Source organism: Aythya marila (assembly GCF_965140915.1).
Source record: "Aythya marila genome assembly, chromosome: 12".
NCBI classification, from domain to species: Eukaryota; Metazoa; Chordata; class Aves; order Anseriformes; family Anatidae; genus Aythya; species Aythya marila.
The window spans coordinates 10,251,247-10,268,640 of NC_139053.1; the positions used below are offsets into that span (position 1 = coordinate 10,251,247).

The 17,394-nt window shown below is 49.6% G+C and overlaps 1 protein-coding gene across 2 annotated transcripts in view; it reads right to left on the bottom strand.

Moving 5' to 3' along the window:
- The window catches only part of CPNE2 (copine 2), a 55,427-nt gene that overhangs the window by 26,591 nt on the left and 11,442 nt on the right, over window positions 1–17,394 (bottom strand). For both annotated transcript variants that reach the window (XM_082770018.1, XM_082770019.1), the window contains 4 exons: window positions 16,488–16,684; window positions 8,534–8,713; window positions 4,966–5,040; window positions 1,999–2,070 (listed from right to left, as the gene is read on the bottom strand). In XM_082770018.1, coding sequence (XP_082626144.1) covers window positions 1,999–2,070; window positions 4,966–5,040; window positions 8,534–8,713; window positions 16,488–16,655 — 495 coding nt within the window. In that variant the 5' untranslated portion in view covers window positions 16,656–16,684. The remainder of the gene's footprint in view (window positions 1–1,998; window positions 2,071–4,965; window positions 5,041–8,533; window positions 8,714–16,487; window positions 16,685–17,394) is intronic.

A 17,394-nucleotide genomic window follows, 5' to 3' on the forward strand; every position in this document is an offset into this window, starting at 1 on the left:
CATGGGTCACCAGGCCACTTTCCCTGCAGCACAGTGCAGGGCAGCGCTGCCTCCAGGGCTTTCTGCTTCCTGTACAACTTCAACAGGGCATGCATGGCCTCATCACACACCGCTGGGCAGGAAAGACCAGTGGGAGCAGGATGGGAAAGGGAAGCTAAGCTCACTGCAGCCTGGGAAGGGTTTTTAAAACTTCACTCATGCTGATAAAGACCTGGGCTTCCGATCTGAGAGACTGATGGAAATTGGGTGCTGCCACTGAGGAGAGAGCTGGCTGAAAAGTTGGGTTTCCACATCATGGAAAATGTCAGGATTTCCTTAAAAATAAATTGAGATTTGTCCAATTTCCTTTTCCACGTCGAGATCATTTTCATTTCTGTTCTAAAGTGGCATCAACATCCTTTGCCCATTACTGGGACTTTGAGCATTGCAATGCTGCTGTGTGCTATAGGCACCAGCAAAGAAAGCCCATCCAGCTCTTGGTAACGTCAGGTGGGCACCGAGGTGAAGCAGAGGAAGGAGCTTTTTGCTGACGTCTATTGATAAACTGGAGCGAGACCCAGAAAGGAATTATTAGCAGTCCTTACTCCTGTGCAAACACATCTACATCCCAAACTGCCTTCAGTGTTGCAGGCAGATGATGAACTTTTGTCTTTTGACCATGGGTCTGAAGGGCAGACGTATATTGCCCTATCTGAAGAAGCTGGAGAGGGACCTGGTTGGAAACCAGGTTAGAAAGGCAACCCCTGCCAAAAGAGCAAGTGATGCCACCAATTAAATTGACAATATGAGAAGTGCACATATGCCTGAAGTTTCAGTGCTGCAAGGAGGCTGTGTGAAGACCCAGGTCCTTGGCCCTGCTCTTCGTAATGGCCATGGCCACAAAGAGACCCTGAAGCATGAAGGAATGGCACCAAACCTGCCATGAAATCTCATCCCTGGCTCTGAAAGACAACAGAGGCTTTTTCACAGGAAGAAAACTGTTGCAACACAGATTTCTTCATTGACATGCATGGGGTTGACTCTCAGCCAAATCTCATAGGAAGCCACCAGCTCAGTGACATTTTTCAGCCCACTTAGGAAATGAATTTACTTGAGGATTCCTCAAGCAGGGGCATCTGGCTCCTTGCACTGCAGAGTACTACATAGGGTAAGTAGGAAGGAGAGAAAACAGCCACTCCCAACAGCTTGGAAAAACACTCAGATAAACTGGGCATCCATCTGGTTTGGACAACGGGACTGAACAACCCAAAGTTTCTGCCCCAGCAAATGCCCTTCTGCCTAAATGCTTGCTTTACCGTGGTTTGAAAATCAAGGGCCATCCTGCCAACAATGCAAGCTCTGCATTTTTCCCACTACGAAGAGGGAAAAAAAGAAGTCCCATCGATTGCTTAGCAACAGAACTGGTTTAAGAAGAATTGCTCTGGTTGCCTGGTAAATAAGGTCAGATTGCTCTGCTCGGAAAGGCTTACAGTTTCCTGTGTGTCATACCCAAAGCCAACACCTACGTTATCTACCTCCATGAGGTCAGTGCTTCTTCCTTGGAAAAGATGGGCCCTACTGTTTGATATATAAACAAACATTCACTCAATTTTGAGGAGGGCTAAAGGCAACAGGCCAGGAGCACTTATTGATTTGATGGGTATCAAAACTGTCAGAGCAGTCAGGAGGTATTTCCAAAGAGCAGGCAGTGAAATAATAAGTTCAGCTTAAAACACTCTCTCTAAGACACAGGCCCTGTGTCACACAGAAACTTTCCATTTAAATGTGCATCACAAAGAAGGTGAAATGATGGCAGCAAAGAAACTGAGGCACAGGCTTACCCTGCAGCAAGTGGCACAGCCAGGACCTGACTCCAGACCTCCAGTCCCAGCCTCCTGCTTTCACCTGTGGGACTACTTTCTGACACCCCCATACCCATAACGAGAGGTCTCCTCAGATCCCTCAGCCTACGAAGGACAGAAGTTTAACATTTGCATCCTCTGACACACAACCACTCACCTTTTTATCCAGTTTCCTGCCAGCCATGCTCAGAGTAATCACCCTGTTGTCAGAGAGCTCTTGGGCAGCTATCTGAAAGACAAAGGGAAGCTGCGTTCATTTTCAGCATGAAGTCAGTGAACAGCAAGCCAAAAGCCAGAGAAGAATCCAGCACGTGAGGACACACATGCTGGAGATACCTGTGCAACTCCTACAAAACCCATTCCTGAGCTTTTGAAGATCTAATGAAGATCACACACACCATGGTGTGCCCATGTCTCTGCCCTCAGGGTAATCCTGGTGGCACCATACATGTATCCTTGCACCATCACCCAAGATGAAGACTCCACCAAGAGATGGCCCAAGGATGGAGACCCCACCATGGCTCCTGCTAGCTACAGCAGGCACAAGCGCAGCCTGGCTTACTTCAGCTTAAGGCACTTATCTCACACATGCTTCAACAAAATGGCTTTGACTGCCAAAGACCAGTGGGCTGGTTTTGTCTGGAACACGGTCTAATGAGTCTCTTGGTATTTTAAGAAAGGGAATGTTTATAACAAAAAAAAAAAAAAAAAAAAAAAACACACAAAAACCAAAAAACCCCACACGTTTATTCATTTCTGTTAGCAGCCGTTTTCTGAATCATTTCAGTTTCTTCCCAAGGCTCTGTCCTGACTGAACATCTGCTCTCCACCTCCTGCCTCCTGTCCCCCTTCTCCTCCCCATGGACCTGAGCCATGGCTGTGCCCGTGTCCCTCAGCACCCCCAGCCTGAGGAGCTGGGGACCCCCCAGGAGCACAGTGAGGACATTTTCCCCTCCCCGGGGCACTGCCTGCACTGGATCTCAGGGAGGCTGTCCTTCACTGGCCACGCAGCATAATTACAGCTGGGCCTTTACAAAAACGCAGTGAAATCAAGGGGACAATTTTCTTCAGAATGAGCAATCAGAGGGTTATTCACACTAATGGGAGGTGGGGAACGTGCGGAGCCAAGGAGGCAGTCACGGCCCTGGAATCACAGCCTGCCCAGCAGAGACCACTCTGCTCAGTCCCTGGAGGATCTGCTCGCCACCAGAATTCCCCCTGCCCCACACGGACACACAGCTCTGCAGGCACAGCCTCAAGTTCCCAGCTGAGGAGGGGAAAGTGACTCCACGTGGATCAGGGCAGGGATGTGCTGCTCCCACACCAGCCAGCCTCAGCCCTGTGAGATGCTGTGAGCACAAAAAGCTCGGGGCAGGCTCCACAAGGCGCTCTCTTTCCCACACACCCAATAAGTTTGTATTTCCTTAAGGGCGTTGTATTCAGAAGGCTGACTGTTGGGTTGGATTTCTTTAAGGACATTGTTTGCAGAAAGGCAGATTGTTCTCCATTCACTTTAACAGAGCCAGAGCATCGGTCTTCTCTTCCACCCAGTCCTTGGAGGGTGTGCATATTTAAGGGATCAGAGCTGGAGGGAAGCAGATGGAGGTTGCCCTTTGCAGATGACACTCCCATCAAAAGCAGACCCAGTGTGGAGTCCCTGCTTTTTGGGGATCATCAGAGGCCAAGGAAAAGCCAGGCTGTGCAGAACAAATGGGTACGCTGTGGCATCTCCCCTTGGACAATAACAACATCCCCACTACTTTGTCTGGTGGAAAGACCTTGATAACAATTCCTATAAGCACAGTGACATGCTTTGGGATTTTTCCCAACTATTTAAACCTCAGGACCCTCACTCAATCCCAGTAATCAAGCCAAGGTACTATTGTTGCATTCACCCCTCAATGACATTTATGTACAGCATTTAAAAAAATGGAAATTTGAAAAAAGCTCTCCAGCATGGTGCCAGGCTACGAGGACAAGGTCCTTCCAGCACATACCAGCCACCACAGCCTGTTTGCATCACCTGGTTTTAGCAGAGGCAAAAATAAATAAATAATTAAAAATAATCAAAGATTTATACCAATGGCGCAAAACGAAGCAGACATCTCAGACCCCTTCATTGTAATGATGCATTAATGGACAGATCAGAAGGTTCCTTCTTTAAAGTGGGCAACTTTGAACGTGATTGGGAACTTTCCATCTGCTCCAGTCTCTCCCATTCAAGCACGGGGTGGCAAGAGCCCACTCCTGAGGAAGGCACACTGGCATTGGGTACCATAAGAGCTTTGCTGTGGCTTTCCCTCTTGCATTTAAAGATTAACTGCAGCAATTAAGAGAGAAAAGCTAATAGCATCTTCCCAGTCTCTAGAGCAAACAGCAGTGGAGATGCCCTTGCAGCAGCCAGTTCCTGGTCTTTCAAACTGCTTTTAAATCCTTTCAGTGCTTTTAAACCTTGACTGTGCTTTAACTCTTGGCTGGCCTTTTCTTCCACGCCTTTGCTGCTCTGCTGCAAGTCTAACAAAAACTGTGATGAAGAAGCAAACGAAAATGATGGGAGACGTGGCATAAGGGAAATGAGCCTAAATTTAGCCTTTTCTTCAAACAAATAAATAAATAAATCACTAAATAGATCTGCAGTGGGAATGCCACTGCCCGAAGGGGTCTGCAGCAGGAGCAGAGGCTGTTGCTATGAGACTTGTTGCTAACGGCATAACTCCTATCATCTGCCTACAAACAAAACCATTGATTGTCAGCAAAGAATTCAGCCCTTTTACCTCCATCTGCTATGGGGAGGTCTGAACAGGCATTATGTACAAGATAATAAACAATATCTATTTACTTTGTACTTCTCCAGATTTATTTATTTTTATTTTAGTGCACAGAGACCAAAATACAGATCGAAGTCTCACAGAGCTGGACACCAGACAGAGACTGGATGAGATGGTCCCTGGCCCAAATACCTTGTCCTCCAAACAGACCAGAGGTGGGCAGGAAAGTGGGAGACGAAGGAAAAAAAGTTAGTGACACAAACTGCAGCATCCTGGGCCCCTCAGAGTCTTGCATCATCCCTGGTTTATAACGTGTATTTAAACACTCTGTAGGTAAGGTAAATGAGTTACTGTACCGTTATCATCCCTTTCCCAGCTGGCTTGCCATTCCCCAGAAGGAGAGTTCTTGTTATTTTCTTGCTGGAGACAATCTAGAGAAAACAAAGAAAACAAAGTCATGATTGTACGAGTGATCAAAAGCAGACTCATAAGCAACTGATCATTGCTCATGTTGGTTAATTCACATTAAGCATTCACAGCAATAAAAAAAAAGATGTCACGTTCAGAGATGACCATGATGTTGTCAATGCTGCCACCATCACTGGAGGCACCTGAATGAAGCTCGGCTCTTCCCAGGTCAAAAGAGCCCCATGGCAGAGCCTGGGATGCAGCAACCCCAAAACACCACCGAGTCCATAGGGCATTAAGTGGCTTATAAACAGTGTGGAGCAGCAGCAGCACAAGAGGCTGGAGCAGCCCCTGCAATGCCAACCCCCCTGTTTAACCCACAGACCAGGTGCTTGCGCGGTGCGAATCAGTGGGATCTCACCAAGCCAGAGCTGCTGTGATTTGTCCCAAGCACAATCACAACTCAACCTTTCAAACACCGCATTAAACACTCCCTTCAGCCACAAACGGAATCTTTTTTCAGCTAACATGATCCCTGCCAGCAACTTGCTTCCAGGGCATGTTTCCATGGAGAAACCACGATACAAGCCAGATGCTCTCCCCGAGCATCCTCCTAAACTTACGGGCTGCACAGCAAGGCACAGGGGGTGGTGCCCACCCCCCCCCCCAGGCATTTCCCCCTTCAGCTCTGCCTTGTAAGAAGCTTCTGGGAGCTGAATTAAACCCCTTGTGATTTTCCCAGCTCAATGACTTTTAGGTGCCTTCAGATCTGGGGACCCTGTAAGTCTTTCACATGGGATGCAGACCCCCCATACAACAAACTGCAACCTGCTGGAACCAGCCATGCTCTTCTCCCACACCTCCCAGGGCCCCCTTCAAAATCTATGGGTTACAATTTAAAAAGTGCAGCCCCACCTTGGTCCTATACCACAGTCAGCAATAGATAAATAAAAATGAATGACTGAAATGGCTTAGCTTCTTGCTACCACCATCCAGGTGACTCAGTCACACTTGGATTCTTCCTATAGCTCTCCAGAAATGCTTTTTTTTCCCCTCCCTTTTTTGCAGTTTTGAGGCAAAACCCCTTCCCACCATGGCTAGCAGCACTGGAGCTCCTCAAGTTATGGTGGAATCATCAATCCTGGTGCTTTTGCTCCAAAAATGTATACGAATCACCGTATAACATAGCTAGATGCTTGTGCCTTGCTGTGGCATAAGATTTCTTTGCAACCCTGGCAAGAAGCAACCATGGACACCAAGCAGCCTGCAATTTGATCCCTCCTAAGGTTTCACTCAGCCACAGAGGTCATTACAGGCCCCCAAGCAATCCAAACATCCTTTTAAATCTCGCCACAGACCTAATTAGCTGCAGTAAAACAATCCAGCTGATCTGACAGGGCTCTGATGCAAACTCAAAACTGGAAAGTCAGGTGCTCATTGTGCAGTTCATCAGAGGCAGGTTACTGCTGCCCGAGACTGCCCTCCTTCCCTTCTAACAGCTACTCGTGCCTCAAAACCAGGTGGGCTTAGGAAAACATCTCACCAGATAAAAAACAGACTTCAGAAACCCCACAGCAGCATGGCTGAGCCCACAAGCCCAAGTCCTCCCTGTTCCACCCCCCTCCTCCCCAGGCCCTTGTGGTTCCCCACACCCTCCTCTGCCCTGGGCTCTGCCACGCAGGGATGCTGCACTGGTCACAGGGAGAAGACAAAAACGTTTCAGGCAGAGGCTTTCAGGGAAAATGGGAATGTGAGAAGATCCCTCTGTTCCAAGCTGGTGTCCCATTGTGGACTACAGGTCACTAAGAAGTTCATGTATCACTTATGAGAACTGCCACAAAAATTCATCAAAATCTGGGCACGTGCATAAGGCAAGTTCTCTTCCACAGAGCACAAATACTTCCGTGAGGTCACAGAAGTTTAGAGTTCTCTTCTTGGTGAAAAGGACACAAAATGATTTCAAGAGAGCTGGGCAGCACGCAACTAGAGCCAGAACCTCACGCTGCCAGTGGGGCCATGCAGATCTGCCTTTGTTGCCCCAGCGGAGGGGTGCACCGAGCTCATCACCTTTTAAAGCACCAGATGCAGTTAGGCTCCTCTAGGAGACCTCACATGCAGGAAGAGAGGGGGCTGACTCCTCCACCCTCTTCCCCAGTGCGTATGGATGATGCTTCTCTCCTTCTGTGGACTTCTGCAGAGGTAGGATTAGTAACGGTGAGGTTCCAGCTCTGTTTCCTTATGTCCTTGAGTTCTCCTTTTGCAGTATCCATCAAGACTGTGGCCCTCGCAATGAGCGCTGCTGAACTGTCCCACACCAGGGGTGGCTGCATTCTAACAGGAAAATGAATGCTGCATGGTTTGGCCTTTATCACTGAGCACCAGCCCGGGCTGTTTCTTAATTTCTGCAGGATCAGAATTAGGTCATCACAGAGCTCTTCCAAAAACACCGACGTTAAACCTCAGACCGTAAATGTCATTGATCTTCTGACAAGTTCTTTAGCTGGCAATAACAAAGTTATTCAGCTCCCTTTGGCATATCTGGTGCCAGATTAGTCTGTGCAATAAAGCAACCATGTTCATAAGCCTTCCTGGACACCTCGGGCTGGCTGTCCGTGCCAACGCACCTACTGCAGTGCCTGCTTTCCCCAGCCCCGAGCATACAAGAGGCAGCTTCTCCCAGCCCCTACATTCATGCCAGGTACCACAGCAGCCCCAGGCAGCTGGAGGCTAGAAAAGAACGGAAAAATCTCCCTCATTTCTCACCTCTGAGTCAGAGCACGCTCAGAAAACAAAGAAGTTTGGAGAATTTAGCTGGCAATTCTGAGTCTGGGCTCATGAATGCAAAGACCTTCCAAAGACTTATAAACAGCATGTGTCCTGAAAGCTCTTCCACAAGAACACAAAGACAACATTGCTGCACCAACATGCTACAGAGGAGATATGATTTCCTTCACAACGCCAAGGTTGTGTTTTCTGAATGCTTTCTTCTCAAACAGAAAAAAGCAGTAATTTTTATTACAAAAGCTTTGCAATAAATAAATAAATAAATAGATATGAAGGTAGACTGCAACGTATCCTAACTTTAAACATCTGGAAGTTTCCCAAGTTCAAATCCAAGCTGGTGATCAGGGCTGTTACTATTAACCCTTGGTAAGAAACAGTTATCTCCAACACCTTCCAGTGCAGGTGACCAAGGTAACTGGGTGCAAACACCCTCACACACCTTTCCCAGGGATCTGATTTCTCTCTGCGGTCAACAGCAGAAGCCCATACTATGACCAGCTGAGACTTGAGCAAGTAACCAATGGCCCTGAAATGAAACACTTTGACCTAAAACGTGCAACAAGCAATCAAATTTTTATATTTTTATTTTTTTATTTGCCAGGAAGGACCCAACAAACTTCATAGTAGAGAAGAGAAGCATCTCTGTCTCCCCAGCTTGCCTGCAGCTGTTGTGATTTGGGGTCCCTTTGCTGGAGGACAGCGAGCAGCAGGGAAAGGACATCAGAGACTCACCATGCCCAGCGTGCAGGAAAATTCACCCAGGAAGTCATGCTCGTACAGCTGCATGCTTGACTTGTCCTGGTCAAACAGGGCAAATTTGAGCTTCTGCACTTCTTCAAAGTGGTAGTCAACTATGAACTTCTTGGAGAAAGCTGGGTTGAGGTTATTCACCGCTGTCTCTGTCCTGTCGAGCTGCAAAGAAAAAAGGGGGCATTTAGACATCTGTACCTCACATCTTTGTCCTTGCAATGTCTCTTCTGACTTCAGCTAGAGTCCTGACACGCAGAAACCCTGTAGTGGCCATCAGAGCATGAGAGCACCAGGCATGCAGCAGACACATCCCTAAATGCAAGCCTTAATATTCTGTATGCAAGGTGGAATGCATCTAAACAAGGAACACCTCATGCAAGTAAGACTTCAATAGAGCCTGACACCCAATATAGATCTGGAAGTCCTTCAGATGGAGAGAGCATCTCTGTGTTTATAACCTTCTTCATACAAACAGGGTAGGGACACAGGGAATACATTGAGACCAGCACAGGAGAAACATGAGGTGGGGCCAGGTTTGGATCTCCCAAGTCTGGGGCAGGTCTTCCAGCAGTCTAGATATCGGCTGGCTGAAGAAACAACTTATCCCAGTTCTGCCTGTTCCCTAAAAACAACCCGCTGAGCACAGACAGCTTTCTTCCCCCAGCCTCATTTTGGTGATGAGATGGCCTCAACATACGCAGACCTGAGGCTCCAGACTGCAAAAATGGTGTGAAAAATCCTCACCCTTCTGTTGCTGCTGCTATAAAACCTGCAGTTTGGATACCCCGGTGTGAAGGGAAGAGAGTTTGTCTGCTCAGACATGTTTAGAGGGCTGGGAGGATAACCTGCACCTTCTTGGGTATTTTTTTCCCACTGCCATGAGAAACACTTGGCACTGCTCTTCAAGACAACCTTCCAGAGGGAAATGACCAGGATGCACCCTGCAGAGGAAGAAGTGGGAGGAAGGCTGATGGGTGCAATGCCCTCCTCTGATGCCCCCCAAATCCTCCTGAACCAGCACAAAGGTGGCCACGACCAGCCCATTGGCTTCCTACATCCTGTGAGCAGCCAAGGGCCAGACGGCCCTCACCCCACAGGGCATGAGCCCAGCCAGCAGAGCATGACCTGGAGCATCTCAGATCTGCTGATGCTAAAATGTTTAACTCAAAGCATCACCAACCTGCAGAGACCTGCAGAGAAGCTCCAGCTGCCTGCTGGACCAGCGCAGCGCTGATTCCCAGGCAGGTAAAGAAACAGAAAGAAACAATATCCCCAAATGCCTGGGAAGAGAGGAGGGCACAAAAGATGAAGCAATGGAGCTGCATATGGAAGCTCACAGATGTTTCCAAGGATAACCTTCCAGCAAGAGAGCTTTGTAAGGAGAGATGGCTGCAGATAGCTTTTAGAAGATGAGAGGTGGCAGGGATTTCATGGAGGGTATCCTGCAGGACCAAGCTGGGACAGGGCAGGCCCTGACAGAGCTGGCTGCCTTGGCCTTTCTTCCATTTCACACCACTATTCCAGGATAAGGTTACTGGGGCTGTTGAACAGAAAGAAAGGCACACACTCTCCAGCGTGATTTTATCAAAAACACACCACTTTGAAGCACTTTGGGAGACTCTGAGCTGGCATTAGCTGTTGCTGCACCTCCTGTAGATGAGCAGTGCCCCTGCTCAGCTGTGAGATAGGATCTCAGGTGGGATGCAAAGTGGGACCGAGGGGTACTTCTCATCTTGGATCCATTCCTCTGCCCCCAGCCCTCACACGTGCATGGCCAGGAGGCTTCAGGTGCCGCCTCCCTGATCCCTCTCGCAGCAGGTGTAGAGGAGACACCTTAGGAAGCAGCATCCTATGGATGGTGTGGGGTGGGTAGAGCTGGTTGCCCTCCCATGGGGTCACTGCTGAAGGTCTCCTGGAGCCAGAAGGTCCCGTCCCATCTATACACAGCTCCCTGTGAAAGAAGTGCTGTGCTTAGAAGGAATTCACATCTGTGGCATGAGTTGTGGGAGCTGATCAGAGCAGAGAGCAAACTAAACCTCACATTTATCTCCTCATGCTGGGTCTGTCCTTCCACACAACACTTTGAATATTTTGCCAGAACATGGAAATCTGCCCTTCTCCTTCCCCCAAGCCACTTAAAGCACCCACCAGGACAAGGAGAGATGCTCCTTCCTCTCCTCCAGCTCAGCTCTACCACAGCTCACCAGGCTGTTCCCTCGGTGCTGCTCGCTCCAAGGAAAACCATCACATCCACCAGCAGCATCCTGCAGCCCTGGCCAGCACCACTTCTCATCCTGCAGTCCACACACCCAACGGAGAAGGCTGAGCTGCCTGACGCAACCCAGGTCCCAGGGCAACACCTCCACAGAAAGCAGCTCCTGCACTGGCACCCGTGGACTGCAGGATGGATGGACGTCTGCCAGAGCAGCAGAGCCAGAAATAAGTACTCCACGACAGAAAAAGCATAAAATGAAAACACATACCTCTGAGTCCCAATGGAACTCATTCAGCATAGAGGAGAGATTTTGGAGGGACTGAGTGGAAATGTGGTAAGTTTGCTATATATACCAACTATCGCAGTATTTTTAAAGTTGGTCACTTAGTCTGTCTTAATTGCCAGGAAAAGACTCAAGTAAATGCTGTATTCTCAAAATAGCCACCTGCCTCACCCTCCGGGGAGATGGAAATCAAATAAATCAACACAAGCGGGTTGTACACCAGTCAGAGCAATGCAATTCACACAGATCCTTCCCTCTCTGCCACCGCCTGTGCTGCAGGACCCAAACATCTGCTGAGAGAGACACTTCTGGTGGACCAGGAGCAGTGGCCATCCAAGAGTGCTGAGCTTGTCCAAACAAGCACAACAAATACAAATCCCCTTTTGAGGCTAGCATATGAGATTAAGTCCATCAGAGATGGATTTTAGCTCCTTTCATGTTTCCTGAGCTACTGGGAAGCCAGGGACCAAGTCAAATGAGGATGAAAAGTGAGCTCACGAGGCAGCTGCTTCCCCTTTGGGATAATGGATAGCTGAGAAGGGGACAGCAGACTGCCTGTGCTTCTTCCCACCCTGCCATTATCCAAAATGCATCCATGGCAAGGCTGGAGGCAAGTGGCGTGCCGTTTTGGGGTGCTGTAGAGTTGTGGAGCACCCGAAGATACAAAGAGCCCAGGTCTCTGCAAGAAAAACTGTGCCTTACACTGAAACAAAAATAGCCTTTTTCTGAGTGCAAATGGAGAAGAAAAGAATATAGAAAGAGCAGGAACTTCAAGAGCACCTCCACGGTGCAATCAGACACTTACTACTGCTCAAATACTCTTACACGCTGCCACACCAGCAGGGATACGGCAGCCCGACGAAGACTGCTGGGCTGGGTGGAAGGGGACATCCAGGCTGGGAGACTGGAGAATAACAGACTGGTCTGGGTTGGAAGGGACACTTAAAGATCCCCGAGTCCAACTCCCTGCCATGGCCAGGGACATCTTTCACTACATCAGGTTGTTCAAAACCCCATCCAACTCAGCTTTGAGCACTTCCAATGCTGAGGCATCCGTTTCTCTGGGCAACCTCATCAAGGGTCTGAGGACACGTGCATTACAGCAATGCCGGGTGCCCACTCCCTGGCCCAAGCTGCTAAGGAAGAGCTACAGAAACATGGCTGATCACGAGCCATGTTCAAGGCTGGGCTGTGGCACCACCTCTGAGGCTGTGCCGCAACAGTCCTGTGTCACGCAGGCAGCAGAGAGGGAAGAGCAGCCTTCCGCAATAAAACCAGCTCCTGGGCACCAGGTGAAGCTTTGAAGGAGGTAACTTGAGGTCTCATCTCCAGCTTTACCAGGAATGGGTGGGCCAGGGAAAGGGAAGAGGAACACAGTGAGCATGTTGAGAGTTCACCCTTGCAGAGTGAGGACGCTTCTGTCAACACCCAACTGACCAAGTGTTTAACTGCCTCCTTACTGTGTGAAGCACAAAAAAGTCACAAGCTTCAGCAGCTTTCTTGCACATATTTCAGTCTTCAGTTTGGTACAGCTCTTTCCCTTCCACCCTGCTGGTGACCATCGTGCACAAGGGCTTTTCACACAACATCCACCAGGAGGCAACCAGGCCGTGGGCTCCCACCTCCTCCTCCTCGCCTGGACACTCACACGTTTGTGTGCCCTGCAAAGAGCAGAAGTGGCTTTGCAACCCAGGAGCAGAAAAGCACAAGGGTTTTTAAGAGCCTTCGGTTAGCAACCGGGCTAACTGAAGATTTCTGTTCGGCCAAGAGTCTCAGCTCTACAAAACAAGCACACATCTGGGAGAGTTTCTCTAATTGTAACCCTCGTGTTAAATGAACACAGCTGAAGAGCCCTCCAGTTTCCAAGGAGAGGTTTGCTGGAGATGTTCAGGCATCCCCAGCACTTGGGAGATGCTCTCCTGAGGGGCAGGAAACACGGGATGGAACATTTGGGAGCAGAGACTCCATGCCATACTGCTGTCCTCCCCTCCAAAGATACCCTAGGAGCCCCAGGCTGGCAGCTGACGGCCTCCATACCCCTCTGAGATTCAGCAACAGAGGAGATGAGGGGTGCCCAGTGCCACCACACCGAGGCTCGGGAAGGAGGGATGACTCAGGCTGGCACAAAAGCAAGGGCACAGCTGAGTCATGGGCCAGGTCTTTCCTGGATCCTGCCAGCCGACAGCACCAGGCAGAAGGCTGACACATTACCCATCGTTATGTCACTTCTGGGCCTGTGCTTTTTGTTCCTCCCTCCCTCCACCACCCCCTCTCCAAGGCTGATTCATTAATATATTTTTTTTAATTCTTCTTAAGCTCAGCGAGACAAAATAATTGTATTTGGGAACAAAAATGACAGCCAGAAGAACAGAACCCCTGCTGTCGGCATTTGCAGGCACTGCAGCCCCACTGCCCAGGTACGGGTGCTGGCATGACGATGGCTGGGAGGATCCTGGAGGCCCTTGTTCTAAACAAGGCCACAACACGTCACTCATGTCACTCTCCCCAGTGCAGAGGAGGCACCTGCAGTGTCAGTGCTTGCTAGCACATGCTATGGGATGAGGGCATGCTGCTGAGCACGTTGTGGCCTGTCCCTGTCCATCCCCTGTACTTCAGCTTTGCTATTCGAGACAACACTTTAGACAGCAGGCTCGGTGCCACGACCACTGCCATGAGGAGCCTATTCCAGTGCCCAACCACCTTCCCAGTGAAGAATCTTTTCCTGATAATGGATCTGAACCTCCCCTGTCACAGCTCCATGCCATTCCCTCAGGTCCTGTTGCTGTGCACTTCTACTACAACATGGAGGCACAGGAGGCTGTGGGGGCACAAGGGTTTGGGTGCTGGCCATTCCCACAGCGCGCTGGAGGCTTGGGGCCAGACACATCCCCTGCACACAGACACCAGGAGCAGCCGTTCCCACTGGAGAGCTCCACAGCTTGGGCCACATGCTGACCTGCACTGAAACAGCAGCAGAGCATTGAGCAATCTACCATTCAAGGCTGGCTTCCAGCACCTATCTTGTCAATTATGAAGAAACTAAAAATAGCAGAGGAAGGGGAAAAAAGAGCAAAACCACACATTTGTATTGCAAAAGAAGCCTTGGAATCAAAACTGCTGGACTGAGACATTGCTGACAGCAAAAGAGGAATTCCTGAAAAGCACAACTAGGTCAAAGAGATGACACCTATCAAGATGGGAAAGCTCATTAGTCTCATCCAACCTGATGAGCAAAATTAATTACAGACCATGGCAAAGGCAAGGTCTGCCCCCACACCCTCCCTGCTGACATCAAGATCAGCTGTAGGACACCTTAGCCAATGCACCTCGATTCATCAGCTCCTTGGCACTAGTTCATTAGTTCAGATATCAGAAAAATGAGACCACCTGGGAATTGGGACATTTTTGTTGCAGTTTGGTGATTTAATACCCCTTGGCTGCTCATTCTGTGCTGTGCTGACCAGGTCTGTATCCAACACCACTACTTGCACCCATCCATCACATCTCAATGTGCTGCTTATCTGCTTCCTCACGGACACACCGAAAAAAAAGCTTTATACCATCTAACTGCAATCACACTTACAAAATAAAACCCACATATGTTTTTTAGCGTGTTAGTGTTAGGTCAGAGGTTGGACTCGATGATCTTGAGGTCTCTTCCAACCTAGATAATTCTGTGATTCTGTGATTTTTATTTTTATTTTTTCTGCAGGCATTTTGGCCCAGAACCTATCCCTCTGTAGCCAAAAGGGAGACCTCCCTGAGTGAAACCTCTTGCCACTGCAGTAACGCTGCTGGCAGCAACCTTGGTCACTACCAGCCAATTTTAAAGCCAGTTTGAGCATCTCTGGATGAACCACAGTGCATCAACGTGCACAAGTGCAGTCCCCAAAGTGGCTTGCAGTGGGGTGTGTACTCCAGTGCTACTTCCAGCAGGAGGGGGATATCACATCCTCTGCTGGTGGATTGCTAGGAAGCAAACTTTGGGGATCAGGCCATTTCATTTATGCTATAAAATAATTCAGACAGCCAGAGGGTAAATTCCCTCTCACTCCATTAACCCCATTAGCAGCAGCCTCATCCTGCAGAAGTGGAGGGCTGGAAACATCAGAAGAATGTCTGTAAAGTTTTCCCATTCACTCCAGATTTGCCATCTGGTTGCTGCCTGTCTGCATCAGAACTGATCCATACCTCCTTGTGCACCCAGCTCACAATGTTCTCCTTCCTCTCCCACGTCCTGCCCTCTCAGCCCATTGAAAGCCTGTACCGAGGCCTGCTGAATGCTCACAGCAAGGCCTGTTGACCTTGGTATGATTTTTGGAGGTATTCCTAACAAGCAGCCCTGGAGTGCTCTGCACCACAGGACTGGCCTGCCAGACCTTCACCCAGTACATTCCTGTTCCCTAGAAGAACAGCTCTCCAAGAGAAGCCCAAGGAACAACTTTACCTGTGACCTATCAAAGAAACAGCGTATCTCGTCTCAGCCCTAAATGCCTGGTTCCAACCAGGACCTCACATATCTAACTGTCCCTTGGGATTAGCATTGCAGACATCCAGATCTGAAGAGCTCCCAACTTACTGCACACTGGGAAGTGACTGGGACTAGTTCACACATGGCAAGATCACTTCAGGCCCACCACGTGCCTGAGTTGATATTTTGAGGTTTGCAATTAAGTTTAGCCTGTCATTACACCTGGCAGCACAAACTGGTAAGGAACATTTGTAAAACCAGGCACCTATGCACAGCCTTGGGACGACTGAGAGGTTTCTGCCTCTGCCAGGAAAGGTCAGTTCAACAGAGGAACGAGGACCAGCCTCACAGAGGAGATTCCTCCAAAGGCGCAACTTCAGTACTGCCTCCTTTCCTGTAGCACGTCTACATGCTTCGTGCTGAGAGCACTGAAATGCCTTTTGCACATGTGCTCACCCATCACGCTAGCCCAGCAGCTCATGCACAGCTCCCCAAGCTGCCATGAAGCTCCTGGTTCAGTGTAGAAAAGTACAAATCCAACTCCTCACTCTACTGTAACTTCAAGGGTTACACACGCTGATACTGCAGGGAAGAGCATCTGGAAATCAGGCATGTCCCGGTCAAGATATAATGAGATGAGGAACAGGACCTGCAGAACCTCAGGGAGCTTAAAAGCTTGCACAGACCTCAGTGCAAGCTCACCCTTATGAATTTATGTCTTGCTAAAAGCACCTCACAAGAGCCCTTATCGCAGGACTCCTATGCCAGGCTCTGGCACAGAGGGAAGGAAAAGATAAAGATGCTGAAAGACATGTTAATTCAGCTTGATCCAACCATGAACAACACAGAGTCTCTGCTCTGGTTAGGAATCCAGGTTTGTCCTTGTGCCCAAAATACGAGTGTCATTTGAAGACAGCAGCAGCGGCAAACCACAGGAGGCAGAAATCCACGCAGCTTCAGGACTTACCTCCACCCATTTTCCATTGACTTCCATGAACAGGACACAGAAGGGGTCGGATTTGGAAGTGACATCCCTGTCCAGAAGGTTTTGGCCGCAGACGGACAGCTCGACCTTGCAGACGCAGTACTGGGAGCCGATAGGCCCCGCTGGCGAGGGAGTCCCGGTGTACGCCATGGACTCCAGCAGCAGCAACCCCAGGCAGTCTGTGGGACACGAGAGAAAGGAGAAAGACCTCAGGGCAAGCAGAAAGGCAGGCAGCCACACAAAGTGCTGGATGCAAAATCATTTACAAGGCTTTCCTGGCAGTCAAGCAGCTGCCCTGCCTGGTCATCACCCCCACACGGGCGCCGTACCAGGCTTCCTGAGTGGGAGCTCAGCAGAACAACAAAATCCTGTCATGGCTTTACTCCACAAATAATAGGTTTTCAAGGAAAGGTGGCAACTTCTGTTTAGCCCCCAAAAGAGCAGGAGGAAGCGAGGCAGCATCTTGGGCACAGCAGCAGAGCTGGCAGAAGGCAGCAAGCCCAGCACGGCTATCACGGCCATCGCCTCTGCCTACAGACGGCTTTGGTTTTGTGACATCTCACCTCTGCTGGAGACAGGGGAAGGACCAGCAAGTATGGACAAATACTAGGAGGAGAGGAGACTGAACTTGTCTAACCAGCCTGTGCTGGAACAAATTCACCATACCGCATCACAGAAGGTGTCCCCTCCTGCCTGCCTCACCTCCGCGTTATCGGAGCCACCCAGGGGTGCACGGCCAGCCTCAGGCACGTACCCACGCCTTGGGTACACAAACCCTGGGGGCTGCTTAGGAAGGCCTCCCAGCACAGGAGGGAGCTGACTGTGCAGGGTGGTGTGAAACATGACTTGAGGTATTTGGAGGTCACAGCCACGCCACCCTGCCAGGTCC